The sequence below is a fragment of the Mustela nivalis genome (assembly GCF_964662115.1).
Source record: "Mustela nivalis genome assembly, chromosome: 16".
NCBI classification, from domain to species: domain Eukaryota; kingdom Metazoa; phylum Chordata; class Mammalia; order Carnivora; family Mustelidae; genus Mustela; species Mustela nivalis.
Window position 1 is genome coordinate 29820313 of NC_139035.1, and position 22167 is coordinate 29842479.

General features: G+C 40.9%; 1 protein-coding gene across 9 annotated transcripts in view; it reads right to left on the bottom strand.

Annotated features, from left to right (window-relative positions):
• The window catches only part of DNAH14 (dynein axonemal heavy chain 14), a 348451-nt gene that overhangs the window by 173702 nt on the left and 152582 nt on the right, over positions 1-22167 (bottom strand). For all 9 annotated transcript variants that reach the window (XM_082704493.1, XM_082704492.1, XM_082704488.1 and 6 more), the window contains one exon: positions 17636-17807. In XM_082704493.1, the coding sequence (XP_082560619.1) occupies positions 17636-17807 (172 nt within the window). The remainder of the gene's footprint in view (positions 1-17635; positions 17808-22167) is intronic.

A 22167-nucleotide genomic window follows, 5' to 3' on the forward strand; every position in this document is an offset into this window, starting at 1 on the left:
TATTAGTTTCAGAGGTAGAGTTCAGTGATTCATCAGTTGCAAAGAACACCCAGCGCTCATTACGTCACGTGCCCTCCTTAGTGCCTGTCACCCAGTTACCCCATCCCCCTACCCACGTACCCTCCAGCAACCCGCAGTTAGCTTCCTAGAGTTAAGAGTCTCTCATGGTTTGTCTCCCTCTCTGATTTCGTCTTGTTGGATTTTCCCCTCCCTTCCTGTTTTGTTTCTTAAATTCCACCTATGAGTGAATCATATAATTATCTTTCTCTGATTGACTTATTTCATGTAGCATAATACTCCCCTCTAGTTCCATCCATGTCAATTACAAAGGGCAAGATTTCTTTCTTTTCTTTTCTTTTTTTTTTTTGATGGCTGAGTAGTAGCCCATTGTATATATATACTACATCTTCTTTATCCACTCATCTGCTGGTGGACATCTGGACTCTTCCCACAGTTTGTCTGTTGGGGACATTGCTGCTATAAGCACTGGGGTGCAGGTGTCCCTTCGGATCTCTCCATTCTATCTTGGGGCAAATACCCAGTAGCACAATGAGAGCAACTTCTTTTAAATGGAGTTGATGAGACACCCACGTAAGGCCTGAATGTGGAGCAGTTTCAGATGCGGGGGCTAGGAATTCTCCACCACAGACAATACAAACCTAGACACCTGCCTGGACGTAGGCCAACAGTCTGCAGGAGTGGACTAGGGATAGCACGGGAGTCTGAGGATCAGCACAAGTGGGATAATCAAAAGAAGAGATATTTGGACATGTCATCCCTCCTGGTTAAAGACTTTCACAATTCCTTACTTTGGAAGGTTTTGAAACAAAAATTATAATCTTACTTTAGTATTTATGGTTGTAAATGATATTCCATAGAGTCAGCCGCCTGGCAAACTGTACATCATTTATGTACCACATTAGGATATGGTTTTGGTGATTCTTTGTAAATTCTATGGTTGCTCTGAGTTAATGACACTCCCACCCCAACACTGTAGATGTGGTTAGAGAGAGAAATGGGAATAGGCTGGAGAGATTCCAGTTGCCTATTGCACGCAATTCAGATTCTCGTACCTCAAATGAACAAGGGATGTAAACAGCCCACGTACAGCGTATTTATTTAAGAGCATGTATTCCTATGTGGATATGCTATATGTGACTGTGTAAACCATCAAAAATACACTATTAAATAAAAGACTGGATTATTCCAAATTTAATATTAAACCTTTAAATTGTGAACTTTATGTCATTCTCTAGCCATATATTATTATTTGGCAACATTTTATTAACAGTTTATTTAAGAGATGAAAGCCTTCATATTTATAATGTAAAAATTATATGAAGGGGAAAGAAGCAGAATAAACTGATGTTTGTAAACTAACTTGTAAAACTTAGGAAGAGATGAATATAAAAGGTTAAAAAGTCAAACCATCAACGTGCACCTAGAAATGCTATTATGAAGGCAATGCCATTTGTTTTAGCTGCGACTTGAAAATGTTAAAGGTAACACATAACTGGAGAAAGGAGAGGAAGGAATGTGTAGGCTGGGGAGAAACAAAAAGATGCTTATATAAGAGAGAGAAAGTGAAATTTGTCAACTAACATCTTCCTTCCCTTTTTCTAGCAGATTGGAAATCCTCAAAATGTAAGTATAAATATGCAGAATGTAGACAATAGCTTAGATGCAACCATCCATCTTATGTCTCCTGGAAGCCACATAGCACAAAACCACAAAGATATCTTCATATAGATATAGATATCTATATAAATATCTATATCAATATATCTTATATCTATATCTCTGTACCTATATATAGACATATCTATCTATCTATATATCTATATGTTTTCATTACAATAAGAATACAGAAAAATCTGTAATATCTAAAACACAGGTAAGTGCTATGAAAACAGTTAAGCTGATTTAGCTTAGAGTTTGGACCTACAGTTTGTTTGGAAAAATCCAACTCATTGAAACACATGGAACAGAGAATCTCAGAGCAGAAGTCCACTTCCTGTCAACAGAAAACTAAAAATAAATAGCTCCATATTAAAACAGCCAACAGAATATGAAAATACATAGCTAGAGAATTTAAAGTAAGATTTGGAATATCAAGGACAAAATGAAAATTTTAAAAGCTTCCAGAGAGACCTGCAGAGAAGATGGTGGAGTAGAAGGGTCCTGGGCTCACCTCATCCCATGGATACAACTAGGTAACACTCATGTCTGTGTAAATGACTCAGAAGATTCCCCAAAGACTGGTAGGACAGGCTCTCCACAGCTACACACCAAGAAGAGGCCACCTTGAAGAGGGTTGGATGGGCAGAGACACAGCTGGGAACCAAACAGATCTGTGACACTGACAGACCTGTGATACTGTCTGTAGGAGGGAGGGATCTGAGGGCACAGGAAGGGGAAGAGGAGCAGATGTCAGCCCAGGCACAGGGACCTATACCAAGAAGAGGGATCCCCATAACAATGCCTTTGAAAACCAGAGGGGCATAACTTTGTGAGCTCTTACATTCAGTGTGGCTTACCACCTGGAACTTTAAAGATCAGTAGGTTCAGATAGGAAGCTGAGTCCCTGCTCTTAAAGAGACAGTAAAACAGCAGGAGACATAGCTGATTTTCCTAACACAAAGAAATAGACACAGCAATAGACAGAATGAAGAGACAGAGGAATATGTCCCAAATGAAAGAGCAGAACAAAATCAGAGCAAGAGACCTAAACAAAAAGGAAATGAGTAATAGGTTTGATAATGAATTTAAAGTAATGCTCATAAATATCCTCACCAGAATTGAGAAAGGAGTGCAGAACCTTCATGAGACCTTCCACCAAGAGACAGGAGACATAAAAAAGAACAATTAGAGCTATTGGACTCACTTAATGGAAATAAAAATAGACCAGCTGGAATAAATAGCAAACAAGAGGAAGTAGAATGGATCAGCCACCTGGAGGACAGAGTCATGGAAAGTAATAAAGCTGAGCAGATGATAGGGGGAAAAAGATACACAAAATGAGAATAGACCCAGGGAACTCAGCAACATTATCAAGCATAACAGATAGGGACCCCAGAAGGAAAAGAGCGAGAAAAGGGGGCAGAAGATTTGTCTGAAGAGAGGATAGCTAAAAACTTCCTGAATCTGGGAAAGGAAAGAGAAATCCAGATCCAACAGACCTAGAGAAATCCCAACAAGACCAAGTCAAAGGGGTCCACACCTAGACACAAAGTAAATAATATGACAAAAAGTAGTGATAAAGAATTTTAAAAGCAGCAAGAGAAAAGAAAAGCAGTTACATACGAGGGAAACCCCATACAGCTATCAGTGGATTTTTCAGCAGAAACTTCATAGGCCAGAAGGGAGTAGAAGGATATATTCAAAGTGCTGAAAGGAAAAAATTTGGAGCCAAGGATATCCAATAAGGCTCTCGTTCAGACCAGAAGGAGAGACAGAGCTTCCCAGACAAACAAGAGTTAAAGGAATTAATGACACTAAACGAGCCCTTCAAGAAATGTTAAAAAATATTCTTTGGGGCACCTGGGTGGCTCAGTGGGTTATGCTTCTGCCTTCAGCTCAGGTCATGATCTCAGGGTCCTGGGATCAAGCCCTGCATTGGGCTCTCTGCTTGGCAGGGAGCCTGCTTCCTTCTCTCTCTGCCTGCTGCTCTGCCTACTTGTGAACTCTCTCTCTCTTTCTCTCTCTGTCAAACAAATAAATAGAATCTTAAAAAAAATACATTCTTTGAGTGGAAAGGAAAGACCATAAGCAGGAATAAGAAAAGTTGGATGCACAAAAGAGGCAAAAATAAGTGTATCTATAAAATTCAGTCAAGAGATTCACAAAAAGGGATTCATTTTACTTTCATAAAAGACTGTAAAAAATGTCACCATATACCTAAGATGTGGGAGGAAGAGGAATAAGAATGAGTTCAATAAATGGAATTATTGAATAGTTATGTTGTACACCTAAAACTAATACAACACTATATGTTAACCATAATGGAACTAAAATTAAAAAAAAAAAAGAGTGAAACCCCCCAAAACCCCAAAACCCACAGGAAACAACAGGTGTTGACGATGATATGGAAAAAAAGGAACCCTCATGCACTGTTGGTGGGAACACAAACTGGTTTAGCCACTCCAAGAAACAGTATGGAGGTTCATCCAAAAAAATAAGAATAGAATTACCATATGATCCAGTAATTTCACTACTGGATATTTACCTAAAGAAATGCAAACAGTAATTTGAAAAGACATACACACTCCTATGTTTACTGCAGTTTTACAACAGTCAAGGTATGCAAACACCCCAAATCCCCATCGTTGGATGAATGGATAAAGAAGGTATGGTGTGTGTGTGTGTGTGTGTGTGTGTGTGTGTGTGTGGTACAATATCACCCAGTCACAAAAAAGACTGAACTCTTAGCATGCACAACAACATAGAGGGGTCTAGAGAGTATAATTCTAAGTGAAATAAGTCAGAGAAAGACAAATATTGTATGGTTTCACTTACATGTGGAATTTAAGAAGAATAAGAAATAAATATATATCCACTTATATCATCAAACTATATAAGAGCAGCAATGTGCTGATATGCAGGGAAAACAGATGTTAATCAATAATTGTAGTTAATATATTAATACATCACTTTTAGAAGCTGATGGATCAATAAAAAATAGGTATCTAAGCTGTGTAAGAGTGTATGTATATAATATTAAGTCCAATGAGCATAGAACACCTATTATATCAGAGCACACATGAAGCACTTACAAAACGATGTCATTAGGGGATGTAGGAAACCTCATGAAGGTTATTTCAAAAGGATAAATATGTACAGTATAGCATATAGTCCCCAATCAAAAATAATCAAAATGGAGATTAATAATATATGGGTAGTTTAAATTCTCAGAAATTGGCAAAAAGAAAAACAACTAATGGGCTTTAAAAATTATAAAGAAATATTTATAACTAAATGTTAATTAAAATACTACATGTGAAAACTTAAAGGATGGGGCACCTGGGTGGCTCAGCGGGTTAAGCCGCTGCCTTTGGCTCAGGTCATGATCCCAGGGTCCTGGGATTGAGTCCTGCATCAGGCTTTCTGCTCAGCAGGTAGCCTGCTTCTCTCTCTCTCTCTCTCTCTCTCTCTCTGCCTACTTGTGATCTCTCTCTGTCAAATAAATAAAATCTTTAAAAAACAAAACAAAACAAAACAAAAAACAAAAATAACCAACTTATAGGAAAGAGCTCCAGGAATACTGAGAGGAAAATTCACATCTTTAATACTTTAGGAAGAAACAGATAAAAGACATATCAGATAAAGGACTAGTGTCCAGAATCTATAAAGAACTTAGCAAACTCAACACCCAAAGAACAAATAATCCAATCAAGAAATGGGCAGAGGACATGAACAGACATTTCTACAAAGAAGACATCCAGATGGCCAACAGACACATGAAAAAGTGCTCCATATCACTCGGCATCAGGGAAATACAAATCAAAACCACAATGAGATATCACCTCACACCAGTCAGAATGGCTAAAATCAACAAGTCAGGAAATGACAGATGCTGGCGAGGATGTGGAGAAAGGGGAACCCTCCTACACTGTTGGTGGGAATGCAAGCTGGTGCAGCCACTCTGGAAAACAGCATGGAGGTTCCTCAGAATGTTGAAAATAGAACTGCCCTATGACCCAGCAATTGCACTATTGGGTATTTACCCTAAAGATACAAATGTAGTGATCCAAAGGGGCACATGCACCCGAATGTTTATAGCAGCAATGTCCACAATAGCCAAACTATGGAAAGAACCTAGATGTCCATCCACAGATGAATGGATCAAGAAGATGTGGTATATATACACAATGGAATACTATGCAGCCATCAAAAGAAATGAAATCTTGCCATTTGCGACAACATGGATGGAACTAGAGCGTATCATGCTTAGCGAAATAAGTCAAGCAGAGAAAGACAACTATCATATGATCTCCCTGATATGAGGAAGTGGTGATGCAACATGGAGGCTTAAGTGGGTAGGAGAAGAATAAATGAAACAAGATGGGATTGGGAGGGAGACAAACCATAAGTGACTATTAATCTCACAAAACAAACTGAGGGTTGCTGGGGGGAGGGGGTTTGGGAGAAGGGGGTGGGATTATGGACATTGGGGAGGGTATGTGCTTTGGTGAGTGCTGTGAAGTGTGTAAACCTGGTGATTCACAGACCTGTACCCCTGGGGATAAAAATATATGTTTATAAAAAAAAAAAAAAAAAAAAAAAAGAAAGGACAAATACCCAACTTTTGTAGCAGCATGGACGGGACTGGAAGAGATTATTATGCTGAGTGAAATAAGTCAAGCAGAGAGAGTCAATTATCATATGGTTTCACTTATTTGTGGAGCATAACAAATAGCATGGAGGACATGGGGAGTTAGAGAGGAGAAGGGAGTTGGGGGAAATTGGAAGGGGAGGTGAACCATGAGAGACTATGGACTCTGAAAAACAATCTGAGGGTTTTGAAGGGGTGGGGGGTGGGAGGTTGGGGTACTAGGTGGTGGGTATTATAAAGGGCACGAATTGCATGGAGCACTGGGTGTGGTGAAAAATAATGAATACTGTTATGCTGAAAATAAAAAATAAATTAAAAAAAAAACTCAGCACTAAACTTAAGAATAGGAGAACAAGTCAAATGAAATAAATAGAATGTAAATAATGGAGGACAGAAATCAACCAAATAGATCAAGGAAAAAAATAGTGAAAAAAAAATCAAAACCAAAAGTTACCTCTTTCAAAAAACTGATTATACACAGACCTCAGGCAAGAACGATCATTACGAAGAACAGAAATAACTGTAGCAGAGCCTGGAAAGTGGTGAGAGTAGTAGAAACAACTTCAGTTAATGCATTTAGAAACACGCATTTGTTGTATGAACACAGGGAGTGTGAAGGGCTCACTAAGTGATTCAAAACCTCTCCCTCCCACCCCTACCAAATCCAGATCCAAGTATTTTTACAGTGAGTTTGATCAAAAATCTAATCTTATACAAGTTTTTCCAGAAAACATAAGAACATTTGTTGTTCAGTCTATTTTGAAGAGCTAGGATAATCTTGATTCTAAAAACAGGTAAGGTAATTTTTAAGTGTACATGTGAAAATCCTAAATAAAATATTAACTAACTTAATACAATAGTATATAAAAATCACATGAGGATAAAACGTGGAATATCCCAGGAAGGCAGGAGTGATGCAACCCTGGAAAGTTTTCATAAGCAAAGGAGAATATGGGACACAAGGACGGCAGGAAAGAGGTATGGCTTTCATTCTGATATGATCGGCCAACAAAATCCCCACGGAACACATAAAATCAGTGCTAATTCTGAACTACTGAGACACTTCACCAAGGCCGCCATATTCAAGGGGAGACTCAAATCAAAGGCATTTCAGTACACATGTTATACACCACTGAGAATATTATAACTATGACACCAGTATCGCCAAGAACTCTACGACACTGTGAAGTAACTGAGGGCATCGCATGGCCACGTAGCCAGGAGGCCGGAGCTGGATAACACTGGGCGGGTCCAGAGCCATGGGCTGGGGAGGCACAGGGTGTTCCCAGACCCCTTTCCTGCACAGAGTCACAGACAGCATTTCTAATGTACAAAGTTAAAAAAAAAAATCAGGCAATATTGTCAAATTTGGGCAGTGAAAGAGAGAGAGCAGAAAGGAGAAAGAAGACATACATCATTGTTCATATTAGGGACTAACAGTATCCAAATAGCTGAAAAACTATGGATATTATGATAAAGATGTATAAAGTTATCCTTAGAATAAAAATACTAGCCTGCATAAAAATCTGTAGAATAAAACAAAATTTAAAAACCACTTCAGGGACACCTGGGTGGCTCAGTGGATTAAAGCCTCTGCCTTCAGCTCAGGTCATTATCCCAGGGTCCAGAGATCAAGCCCTGCATCGGGCTCTCTGCTCGGTAGGGAGTCTGCTTCCTCCTCTCTCTCTCTGCTTGCCTCTCTGCCTGCTTGTGACTTCTCTCTCTGTGTGTCAAATAAATAGAGTCTTTAAAACAAAAAATAAAAACCACTTCACTTTGTGGAATTTATAAAGTTGGGAAAAAAACAAGTCCACAAGTCCAAAAGGCAAACAATGGCATAACCATCTGAACAAAGTGGAATTCAAGCCAAAAAACCACACCCCAGGACCCAAAAGCGCTGCTTTTTGAGTACAACTCCTGCAATGATGTGTTATTGGTATCCGTGTGTCAGATGACCCAGTAATGACCATTAGGAAGCAGAGGGTGGAAGGGTGAATAGGAATGTGCGGAAAGGAGACACGAGTTCCCTTCTGAGTCCAAGGACAACAAGTGAACAAGTACAAGTCCGTCTGTGGCACGTGTAGCACCATCGATAAGATAGAGAAAATAGGGTTGAGCTGCCTCTGCATCCATTCTGTCCCATCCATCCAACAGCCTGTGGGGACGTGACTCTGACCCTCCCACTGGCGCAGGCCCCCAGATGGCAGCCTGTAGAGCTGGGAGCAGGCATGAGCTGGTGGTGGCATGTCCCTGCCTCCTGGGGTCTTTCCCTTACAGGCTCCTTAGACGGCGCCCACCAGGAACTTGCCAAATGCCTGCTCTGTTTGGTTTGCCCTGACCAATGTAGCCTTAGCCTGGGAATCCCGAAAGCAGCCTGGCCATGGCCCCTGAAGAAGGAGGGTGCCCCAGGCCTGCCTCTCTGCCGGCCACCCCGGGGGTCCGGGAGGCCTGTCCTGCAAACTTCCTCCAAGACCCCTGAGTAATAAGCATTTCAGTGTCTCTTGCCGAAGTGTAGCTCACCAGCTGGTACCCTACACATCACTTAATAAATGTGAAATGAACAGTATTAACAAATGGAGATAAAAAAAAAATCTCTGTCTTCTATTTGCAGTCCAGAGATACCTTTTTTCCACGTGTATAGGGACTATGCACAAAAGTTACCTATCCATTAGGCCATTAAAAAGTCTAAATTCTTAAGGAATAATAACAAAGATAATATTCTCTGGTGATAATTAAGTAAAACCAGAAATTGGTAACAAAATCAGAAAATAAAAAGGTCTTTATCTGGAAATTAAAAGCATGAAAAACCTCTGTCTTGAAAGAAAACTTAGGAAAAAAAATACACATTAGTCTATCAAATTTCTGGGGAAAAATGCTTAGGAAAACACCACACACCTGAACTTACAGCCTCTGTATCTAAGGCAGTGCTTGGATGAAGTTACATAGTTTTCTTTGTTGGGATTTTTTGTTTTGTTTTGTTTTTAAAGTAGGTTTCATATCCAGCATGAAGCCCAGTGTGGGGTTTGAACCACAACCCTATGATCAAGACCTGAGCTGAGACCAAGAGCCAGCCACTTACCAACTGAGCCACATGGATGTCCCTTGTTTTATCAACTTATAGTAGTAAAAAAATAAACTACTCATCTTAGACAGCTGGAGGGAAAACACAAAACTGAGAGAAAAAAAGAAGGCATTTAAAAATAATAATGGGGGGGAGGAGTCAAGATGGCAGAGAAGTAGCAGGCTGAGACGACATCAGGTAGCAGGAGGTCAGCTAGATAGCTTATCAAACCATTCCAAACACCTACAAATCCAACAGGAGATCAAAGAGAAGAAGAGCAACAATTCTAGAAACAGTAAATTGACCACTTTCTGAAAGGTAGGACGGTGGTGAAGTGAATCCAAATCAGCAGGAAGACAGACCGCGTGGGGTGGGGGTGCGGCTCCCGGTAAGCGGGGGAACAACAGAGCACTAAATCAGGACTGCTCCACTGAGGGACATCGCTCCAGAGGCTAAACTGGGGTGAAGCCCACATGGGGTCAGCGTACTTCCAGGTCTTGTGGGGTCAAAGAAGGATTGGGGGTGTCTGAGTGTTGCAGAGCTCACAGGTATTAGAGCAGGGAAGCCGGCTACAGCGACAGAGCTAATGAGTGAGCTCTCAGCTCAGGGTTACCTTGAACCGTAATCCGTGGCACAGGCCACTGCTCTGTGAGTGGGGTCCTCACAAGATCTGGGGAGACACCCCCTGGGGGAGCTCAAGGATCTGCAGGGTTCAGAGACTCCAGGCAGAGCTGCATGCCAGAGACAGAGATGCTTGGTCACAGGCTGGGTGAGCTCGGAGTGTGGCTGGAGGCCAGGGAGACGGGAGTGATTGAGCGCTTTTCTCTGAGGGCGCGCTGAGGAGTGGGGCCTTGAGCTCTCAGCTCCTCCGGGGGGAGACTGGGAGGCCGCCATTTTCATTTCCGTCCTCCAGAACTCTACGGAAAGCATTCAGGGAACAAAAGCTCCCAAAAGCAAACCCTATCGGCTTACTTAGCCTGGCCTGTGGTAAGGGCGGTGCAATTTTGCCTCGGGCAAAGACACTTGAGAATCACTACAACAGGCCCTTCCCCCAGAAGATAAAAAAAAAATCCAGCCAAGACCAAGTTTACTTACCAAAAAGAACAGCGGAATTCCAGAGGAGGAGAAAGCAAAGCATGGAATTCATGGCTTTCTCCCCATGATTCTTTAGTCTTGCGTTAATTAATTTTTTTAATTTTATTTTTTTTCTTCTGCTAATTTTTTTAAACTTTTACTCTTTCCTCTTTTAACGTTTTTTACTAGTTTATCTTAACAGTACCTTTCATAAAAAAATAGTAATCTTTTTTGAACCTTCATTATTACAGTCATATTTTATTCTTCATTGTATCTAACTTTATTTTTTGTATACACATAGGGTTTTTTCTTCTAAAAAATTTGGGTTACAACTTCTTCTAACATATCAAAATATACCCTAAATCTAGCTTCGGGCTTGTTCTAGTCTCCAGCCTGAGCAAATTCTCTCCACTTTCTTCTTTATTCTCCCAACCAACTTACTTTATCAACTCCTTTTTTAGAAATTAAAAAAAATTTTTTTTCATCTTTATAGGCATATTCCATCTCTTCATTGTGTTTACCCCTATATATGTTTTTCATTCTTTAAAAGTTTGGGAGGTAGTTTCTTCTAAGAGACCAAAATACTCACAAAATTAAGGGGGTGACCCTGTGCTAGTCACCAGTCTAATATATATATATATATTTTCTTTTCTATATTTTTATTTGTTTTCTTTTTATATATTTTTTAACTTTTTTTTTAATCCCCTTTCTCCCCCCCCCCCCCACGATTTGGGGTCTCTTCTGATTTGGTTTAAGCACATTTTCCTGTGGTCTTTGCCACCCTTTCAGTATTTTATTTGCTCCTTCATATATTCTTATCAGGACAAAATGACAAGGCGGAAAAACTCACCACAAAAACAAAACAAAACAAGAGGCAGTACTGAAGGCTAGGGACCTAATCAATACAGACATTGATAATATGTCAGATCTAGAGTTCAGAATGACGATTCTTAAGGTTCTAGCTGGGCTCGAAAAAGGCATGGAAGATATTAGAGAAACCCTCTTGGGAGATATAAAAGCCCTCTCTGGAGAAATAAAAGAACTAAAATCTAACCAAGTTGAAATAAAAAAAGCCATTAATGAGGTACAATAAAAAATGGAGGCTCTTATTGCTAGGATAAATGAGGCAGAAGAAAGAATTAATGATATGGAAGACCAAATGACAGAGAATAAAGAAGCTGAGCAAAAGAGAGACAAACAAATACTGGACCACGAAGGGACAATTCGAGAGATAAGTGACACCATAAGACGAGAAAACATTAGAATAATTGGGATTCCAGAAGAAGAAGAAGAGAGAGAGGGGAGCAGAAGGTATATTGGAGAGAATTACTATAGCGAATTTTCCTAATATGGCAAAGGGAACAAGCATCAAAATCCAGGGGGTGCAGAGAACCTCCCTCAAATCAGTAAGAATAGGTCCACACCCTGTCACCTAATAGTAAAATTTACAAGTCTTAGCGACAAAGAGAAAATCCTGAAAGCAGCCCATGAAAAGAAGTCTGTAACATACAATGGTAAAAATATTAGATTGGCAGCTGACTTACCCACAGAGACCTGGCAGGCCAGAAAGAACTGGCATGATACATTCAGAGCACTAAATGAAAAAAACATGCAGCCAATAATACTATATCCAGGAAGGCTATAATTGAAAATAGAAGGATAGATAAAAAGCTTCCAGGAAAACAAAAACTGAAAGAATTTGCAAACACCAAACCAGCTCTACAAGAAATATTGAAAGGGATCCTTTAAGCAAAGGGAGACCCTAAAAGTAGTAGATCAGAAAGAAATAGAGATAATATACAGTAACAGTCAACTTACAGGCAATACAATGGCACTAAATTCATATCTCTCAATAGTTACCTTGAATGTAAATGGGCTAAATGCCCCAATCAAAAGACACAGGGTATCAGAATGGATAAAAAAACAAAACCCATCAATATGCTGCCTACAAGAAACTCATTTTAGACCCGAAGACACTTCCAGATTTAAAGTGAGGGGGTGGAAAACAATTTACCATGCTAATGGACATCAGAAGAAAGCTGTGGGGGGGCAATCCTTATATCAGATTAGATATTAAGCCAAAGACTATAATAAGAGATGAAGAGGGACACTATGTCATACTCAAAGGGTCTGTCCAACAAGAAGCTCTAACAATTTTAAATATCTATGCCCCTAACATGGGAGCAGCCAAATATATAAACCAATTAATAACAAAATCAAAGAAACACATCAACGATAATATGGTAATAGTAGGGGGCTTTAACACTCCCTTTACTGAAATGGGCAGTTCATCCAAGCAAAAGATCAACAAGAAAATAAAGGCCTTAAATGACACACGGGACCAGATGGACTTCACAGATATATTCAGAACATTTCATCCCAAAGCAACAGAATACACATTCTTCTCTAGTGCACATGGAACATTCTCCAGAATAGATCACATTCTGGGTCCTAAATCAGGTCTCAACCAGTATCAAAAGATGGGGATCATTCTCTGCATATTTTCAGACCACAATGCTCTGAAGCTAGAACTCAATCCCAAGAGGAAATTTGGAAAGAACCCAAATACATGGAGACTAAACAGCATCCTTCTAAAGAATGAATGGGTCAACCAGGAAATTAAAGAAGAATTGAAAAAATTCATGGAAACAAACTATAATGAAAACATAGCAGTTCAAAATCTGTGGGACACAGCAAAGGCAGTCCTGAGAGGAAAATATATAGCAGTACAAGCCTTTCTCAAGAAACAAGAGAGGTCTCAAGTACACAACCTAACCCTATACCTAAAGGAGCTGGAGAAAGAACAACAAAGAAAGCCTTAACCCAGCAGGAGAAGAGAAATCATAAAGATCAGAGCAGAAATCAATGAAATAGAAACCAAAAAAACAATAGAACAAATCAACGAAACTAGGAGCTGGTTCTTTGAAAGAATTAATAAGATTGATAAACCCCTGGCCAGACTTATCAAAAGAAAAGAGAAATATATAAATAAATAAAATAAAATAAAATAAAATAATAAATAAATAAATAAAATAGAATCATGAATGAAAGAGGAGAGATTACAACCAACACCAAAGAAATACAAACAATTATAAGAACCCATTATGAGCAACTCTACACCAACAAGCTTGACAATCTGGAAGAAATGGATGCATTCTTAGAGACATATAAACTACCACAACTGAACCAGGAAAAAATAGAAAACCTGAACAGACCCATAACCAGTAAGGAGATTGAAAGAGTCATCAAAAATCTCCAAAAAAAAAAAAAAAACAAAAGCCCAGGGCCAGACGGCTTCCCAGGGGGATTTCTACCAAACATTTAAAGAAGAATTAATTCCTATTCTCCTGAAACTGTTCCAAAAAATAGAAATGGAAGGAAAACTTCCAAACTCATTTTATGAGGCCAGCATCACCTTGATCCCAAAACCAGACAAACATCCCATCAACAAAGGGAGTTACAGACCAATATCCTTGATGAACACAGATGTGAAAATCCTCACCAAAATACTAGCCAACAGGATCCAACAGTACATTAAAAGGATTATTCACCATGACCAAGTGGGATTTATTCCAGGGCTGCAAGGTTGGTTCAACATCAGCAAAACAATCAATGTGATACAATACATTAATAAAAGAAGAACAAGAACCATATGATACTCTCCATAGATGCTGAAAAAGCATTTGACAATGTACAGCATCCCTTCCTGATCAAAACTCTTCAAAGCATAGGGATAGAGGGCACATACCTCAATATTTTCAAAGCCATCTATGAAAAACCCACTGCAAATATAATTCTCACTGGAGAAAAACTGACAGCTTTTCCACTAAGGTCAGGAACATGGCAGGGATGTCCGTTATCACCACTGCATAGTACTAGAAGTCCTAGCCTCAGCAATCAGACAACAAAAGGAAATTAAAGGCACCTAAATTGGCAAAAAGAAGTCAAACTATCACTTCGCAGATGATATGATACTATATGTGGAAAAGCCAAAAGACTCCACTCCAAAACCGCTAGAACTTGTACAGGAATTCAGTAAAGTGTCAGGATATAAAATCAATGCACTGAAATCAGTTGCATTTCTCTACACCAACAACAAGACAGAAGAAAGAGAAATTAAGGAGTCAATCCCATTTATAATTGCACCCAAAACCACAAGATACCTAGGAATAAACCTAACCAAAGAGGCAAAGAATCTATACTCAGAAAACTATAAAGTACTCATGAAAGAAATTGAGGAAGACACAAAGAAATGGAAAAATGTTCCTGGATTGGAAGAACAAATATTGTGAAAATGTCTATGCTACCTAAAGCAATCTACAAATTTAATACAATTCCTATCAAAATACCATCCATTTTTTTTCAAAGAAATAGAACAAATAACCCTAAAATTTATATGGAACCAGAAAAGACCTTGAATAGCCAAAGGAATATTGAAAAAGAAAGCCAAAGTTGGTGGCATCACAATTCCGGACTTCAAGCTCTATTACAAAGCTGTCATCATCAAGACAGCATGGCACAAAAACAGACACATAGATCAATGGAACAGAATAGAGAGCCCAGAAATAGACCCTCAACTCTATGGTCAACTCATCTTCGACAAAGCAGGAAAGAATGTCCAATGGAATAAAGACAGCCTCTTCAATAAATGGTGCTGGGAAAATTGGACAGCCACATGCAGAAAAATGAAATTGGACCATTTCCTTACACACACACAAAAACAGACTCAAAATGGATGAAGGAACCTCAATGTGAGAAAGGAATCCATAAAAATCCTTGAGGAGAACACAGGCAGCAACCTCTTCGACCTCAGCTGAAGCAACTTCTTCTTAGGAACATCGCCAAAGGCAAGGGAAGCAAGGGCAAAAATGAACTATTGGGATTTCATCAAGATCAAAAGCTTTTGCACAGCAAAGGAAACAGTTAACAAAACCAAAAGACAACTGACAGAATGGGAGAAGATATTTGCAAACGACATATCAGATAAAGGGCTAGTATCCAAAATCTATAAAGAGCTTAGCAAACTCAACATCCAAAGAACAAATAATCCAATCAAGAAATGTACAGAGGACATGAACAGACATTTCTGCAAAGAAGACATCCAGATGGCCAACAGACACATGAAAAAGTGCTCCATGTCACTTGGCATCAGGGAAATACAAATCAAAACCACAATGAGATACTACCTCACACTGGTCAGAATGGCTAAAATTAATGAGTCAGGAAATGACAGATGCTGGTGAGGATGCGGAGAAAGGGGAAACCTCCTACACTGTTGGTGGGAATGCAAGCTGGTGCAGCCACTCTGGAAAACAGCATGGAGGTTCCTCAAAAAGTTGAAAATAGAGCTACCCTATGACCCAGCAATTGCACTACTTACCCTAAAGATACAAAAGTAGTGATCTGAAGGGGCTCATGCACCCGAATGTTTATAGCAGCAATGTCCACAATAGCCAAACTATGGAAAGAACCTAGATGTCCATCAACAGATGAATGGATAAAGAAGATGTGGTATATATACACAATGGAATACTATGCAGCCATCAAAAGAAATGAAATCTTGTCATTTGCAATGATGCGGATGGAACTAGAGGGTATTATGCTTAGCGAAATAAGTAAATTGGAGAAAGACAACTATCATATAATCTCCCTGATATAAGGAAGTGGAGATGCATCGTGGGGTTTTTTGGGGGGTAGGAAAAGAATAAATGAAACAAGATGGGATCAGGAGGAGATAAACCATCAGACACTCTTAATCTCACAGAACAAACTGAGGGTTGTTGGGTAGAGGGGGTCTGGAGAGGGTGGTTGGATTATGGACATTGGGGGGTGCTGTGGTGAGTGCTGTGAAGCATGTAAACCTGGCGATTCACAGACCTGTACCCCTGGGGCTAAAAATGCATTATATGTTTATTAAAAAATAAAAATAATAATAGGGATATTAAAAGGTTAGAAATCAAAAAGATGTATTAAATAAAAGGCCATTTTTTTGAAGAAAACAATTAGATACACTTGTAGGTCATCTAGGTAATAAAGAAAACCCAAGCTAAGAAAATAAGACCTGCTGGGAGGGTAACATCAGGAACGGGAAACCATAGCGGCTGTGAGACAGTAGTTGTCTCAGATCCACACAGAACATATAACATGTGAATGCCATGAGAACACTCCCTAGTTCAACAAAATGGAGCCTAGAAGGGATCTGAAATCTAACTAGACCAGAACCATGAAAGAACTATTGTGTCATAAAACTCCTGGTCCGGGTGGTTTGCAAGGGAAATTTTCCCAGACTTTCCTACACAACCTAATGAATGATCTTCTGCTGAGCACTTCATGTGTGCCTCAAAATAATATGTATTCTATGCCCGCTGGGTACAGGGTTGTGCACATAGCTTATACCTATACTTAAAGAAGGAACAATTATGAGGCTGTTTAAACTACAAGCTACATATACCATATATACTAAAATTAAAACCAAAAAAAGTGTTTTGAAAAATTGGGCAGGGTACCAGGGAAAGGAGTGTGTGGGTTTGATGGCCTGATAGCTGATAAGGGCCCAGGAAGAGCCAGAAAGCAAAGAGACGCCTGGGGTAGAAAAGGTGGCGGGAGGAAAAAGGACACAAAGGTCACCTGATGTGGCCAGACCGTGAAAGGCCGTGTGATCGGTGTCGGGGGAGCTGACTCTGGGTCTGTCTGCTGGGGGCTCTGTGGGCTCTGTGGGCCTGGTCACAGGTGTCCAGAAAGCACTGCTGGCTGCCGCAGCATGTGGACACAGGGGGCCACGGGAGAAAAGTCGAGACCCCACCCAGACAGAGGCAATGACTGCAAGGTCAGTCATAACATGCCATTTTTATAACCACAAAAGTTTACATTGTAATGTCCTTTTTCATAGTACTGATCTAATTTGATCCTTAGAGCACGTCTTTAATGAGAGGAAACTCTCATTCCCTTTGGAAAGATGAAAAAACTGGGGAACAATGTAATTAGCAGCTTTCCTTGACTGAGGCTGTTTTTCTCCCAAGGGGAAATATGTCTCCGAGTATGTTTATCCCTCCAACCAGAACACGAATAGAGTGTTTCAGGAAGAACTAGAATATTTTTTACTTACGTCATTTCTTATCTCAATATTCCACATCTAAATCATTTGTGATGGTTTACAAAAGTCTTATTACCTCCAAGGCAACCTGATTTGGTATTGAAACTGCTGCTTCAGGAAAAATATCTCCTATAATCTTTTCAAAACATGGGACGTCTTCAGGGAGAAATTTTGGCAAACTAGCTTCTCTTAGAGCCTCAATGACGATCAGAGTCTCCTCCTTTTCAGAAAGATGGTCACCGGAGTTACTTTAACAGAAGAAAAAAACACAGACCAGGTGAGCAAGAATGAGACCAAGGACTGTTCCGCTCCTTTGCGGCGGGGGCTATCCCCACAGCCCTTCCTCCTGTCCCTCACCGCAAAGCAGCTAGGCCGTGTGCGTGAGGCGGATCTGGTCCCAGGGCCCACAGATGGGACCCAGAGACAGGCCCGGGCTGGTCCTGAACAGGCAGGGCAATGCCACACCCCCAGTCAGGGTCTGGCATTGTATCAGTAACGTGTTTTAGCTGCAAATAATGGAACGAATTTGGGTTGATGTCAAATAAGAAATAATAACGGGCACCTGGGTGGCTCAGTGGGTTAAAGCCTCTGCCTTCAGCTGAGGTCATGATCCCAGGGTCCTGGGATGGAGTCCCACATCGGGCTCTCTGCTCAGTGGGGAGCCTGCTTCCCTTCCTCTTTCTGCCTCTTTCTGCCTATTTGTGATCTCTCTCTCTGTCAAATAAATAAATAAAATCTTCAAAAAAATAAGAAATAATTACAATTTATTCACAATCTCAAGGAGACCAGGGAAACAGGCTTGCAGGCTATGCAGCTGGGAACTGTGGCCCAAGTTACGCCATGGAAGAGGTCCTGTAGAGACCAATGGACCTGAAACCCTTGTCAGAACAGTCCTCCCCTGCCCGCCTCTGGAGCTTCTGAGGGAGAGAAACCTTGAACCCCTCTTCTGCTCAAGCCAGCTGAAGGTATCTCTGCTTGTTGTCATAAAAGCCTCCAGATGTAAGAAGTCATCGCATAATATACTGTCCCACAGTAACAATATGTTGCCTCTTGAACACTTCAACACATATCTGTGCACATTAAACATGCCCGCAGGAGAAGGAACAGCAAGCCATGCAATCAGACTGCAGAGACACACAAGAAGCAACGTACTCTGGGCGGGAGAGGCCCTCCTGCCCTCCTGGGCACGCATGTCCAAACTCTTCAGCAGGATGGAGGCGAATCTGAAGTCTTTGATCCTTAATAAAAACAGCTAATAGCTAATGTTTAGGGAGCACTTTTACTGGACACTCTGTTTAGTTCTTTATTCGAAGAATTCATTACTCTTTTCAAGCACTTTAGAGGGAAAGTAATACTCAACATGACCCAGGTCAGACAGTTGCTGGGGGTCAGTGACATCCTTTCTCCCCAGACACAGCTTGCTTTACACTCAAGGAGGATAACTTGAAGGAAGGAGAGAAGGAAGGACGGACGGACGGACACACAAACTGACTACTACATCTGGGAGCGATCACAGTTTATATATAATAATACTGTTATGATACTGTGCTGTTAGATATAAAAAGGTAAGACTCAACTAAAGTTCTCCAAAAGAATAATTTGGGGGATGGCATCTAAGATTATCATGGGGGAATATCTGTTATCATTTAAGAATAAAAAATGAAAGCTCTACACTTATAAGTCAACTAAAATCCAAGAAAATAATTTTTTTCTTCTTACCCATTTTGATTGCCTTCATGATACCTACCACATTCTTTGGAATTAGTTAAGACTCACTTTATGGCCCAGTACTGTGGCCCAGTACTGCCATAAGTGTTTCAAGTGATTACCTGAAGAGATGTTAATTCTCTAGCTGCCGACAAAGCACATCTTTCCTACCAAGGACATCCTAGGATTCCAGCTGCTGGGCAGTCTGTCTCCCCGAAGGGGAGATACAGAAACCTCCTTTCTGGGACTGTCTGCGGGAGGCAGACAAAACTGTTCCGCAGAGATATATTCCCTTGCTAATCCCTGGAACCTGTGAATATTTTCTGATACAGCAAAAGATGGGACTGAGTTTATCCCAGATGATCCCGATTTAAATGCAGACACACGCTCCTCCTGAGAGCAAGGCAGAGAGACACACAGACACGCAGACAGTGAGAAGAGGGGGTGGATACCAGAGTGACGCAGCCACAAGCTCCGGGGTGCTGACAGAGCACAGGCCGGACTCTCCCTCTGGGCCTTGGCAGGGACAACAGTCCTGCCCACAACCTGGAGTTCAGACTTCTGGTCTCAGGTACTTTAAGATGTCAAGTATGTAGCCATTTGTTATGGCAGCCCTACAAAGCAAATACATGGTCTCCTACTACTGTTTTTTGTTTTTTTTTTTTAAAGATTTTATTCATTTGACAGAAAGAGACACAGCGAGAGAGGGGAACATAAGCAGGGGGAGTAGGAGAGGGAGAAACAGGCTTCCTGCTGAGCAGGGAGCCTGATGCGGGGCTCGATCCCAGGACCCTGGGACCATGACCTGAGCTGAAGGCAGACGCTTAACAACTGTGCCACCCAGGTGCCCCTCCTATTACTGTTTTAAATGTAAGCACCTCCAGACTTTCCGGCAGTTAGAGAGAGGCTCCAGTATGCTCTAGACAGAGTTGCTGGGAGACTGCTCTGGAAATGAGGGACATTTGTGGTATCCTTGCATGCCTCAGAGGCAAAGCCAGGAGCCTGAGAAAGAATGGGAAAGAGCAGAGGGAGAGGAAGGGACAGGAGGGAAAAGGCCAGACAAGAAGAATCACAATAATTTTTGGTGTCAGGAAGGACCAAGGGATTTTTAAAAAGCAAAACAGTCTGATTTTTAAATTTTTTGCTGTGCTTTACTCTGATAAAAATTCCCAAATCTGGGCATGTGGGTGGCTCAGTGGGTTAAAGCCTCTGCCTTCAGCTCAGGTCATGATCCCAGGGTCCTGGGTTTGAGCCCCGCATCAGGCTCTCTGCTCGGTGGGGAGCCCGCTTCCTCCTCTCTCTCTCTCTCTGGCTGCCTCCCTGCCTAATTGTAATCTCTGTCAAATAAATAAATAAAATCTTTAAAAAATCCCCCAATTCTCTTTATAATACAGTCAACTTCACACAACCACATCACCTGCACAATGGTCTGTAGGACCAGGGGCGGGCTGTCACAGCTGTGCAAGCACAGACAGACAAAAGACAGCTGCTCCTCATGGCAGCAGACTGACAGCACGCTGGAGGCGAGATCCCTAGTCCAGGTGTCTAGGAGAACTAACTGAGGCTTTTCTATGATGCAAAGAACATGGATCAGGGACTCCCTCCCTGGAACAGGTCCTCGTACAGCAGAAAGCCTGGAGGACTGGAGGACGTCAGGAGGCTGATTCCTGGTACTCCTGCCTCTAATTCTTCCCAACGACAAAGCATTTCATAACAGGTAGCCATCTACCTGCCATCAGTCTTACATAGGCCATTTTGTAATATATGCCTTAGTTCCTTCATTTGTAAGAAATAACATACTATGGTCGAGCTAAAGCCAGACCCCTGACTCTTCCCCTCCCTACAGCGTTCTGTGCTTGGTGCTGTATCTAGGTACTATGAACAATCTGTAACACTGGCTGTGTTTTAATAATTCATGTAAATGGCATATTGATATGCCCTCTTACAACGTATTCACTTTTTTCATTTAATTTTTAATGGGTAATACATGAATATAGCCCCAAATCAAACCCAAAGAGGTCCGCCCCTTAGCAACAATGGAAACAAATGCTCACTTCCCTATAGCTTCATCAACAAAGTCCCAACTTTCGTATTTTTGCCCATCAGATGAGAGACATTTCCATTTTTAATGTGCATTTCTCTCAGGAGTGGGGTTGAGTATACTTTCATGTATTTAAAAACTTTTATGTTTCCTTTTCTGAGAATTGGCTTTGCCCATTTTGCATACGAGTCCTTCCGCATGTTCTCCAGGCAGTGCTCCCATGTCATCAGAGTGAGCTCTCCCTCTGCCCAGAGAGCTGCAAATATCCTTCTTCCCAGTTCAGCACTCAGCCCCTGATCGCACAGTGTTTTTTGACCATTATCACTTTTTGCCTTAGCTTCTAGATTTTGAGTCTTAGTTTTACAGGTCTTCTGTAATCCAAGAAAAGAAAGGACATTTTGTTTCTTCAAATCCTTTTATGTTTTCAGTCTTTTCCTCCTGTTATCCAGGTAGATAACGTTGGCCGTGGCTCCAACTGCATCTTTATGCACAGGGCACTTTAGTTTTCCCAAAGACAATCACTGGAAAGTCTGGGAGTTTGTTCTTGCCTCACAACTGACAACACACTACACACCCAGAGGGTGCAGTCCTGCTTCTGGGTTCTGTTCTGTCCTGATGACTTGTCCCTCTTTGTTCATAAGCCAGCACCACAGTGTTTAACCAATGCAGCTCTATAATATGTCTCAGTAATTAAAGGGAAGTTTCTCCTTCATTGCTTTTATTTGTTAATATCTTTCAAGTTAGTCTTAACTGTTTTTCTTTTTTTTTATGATGCATTTATTCATTTGAGGCAGAGAAAGAATGCACTTGCACACGCGAGTGTGAGTGGTGAGAGGGATGGAAGGAGAGAGAATCTCAAG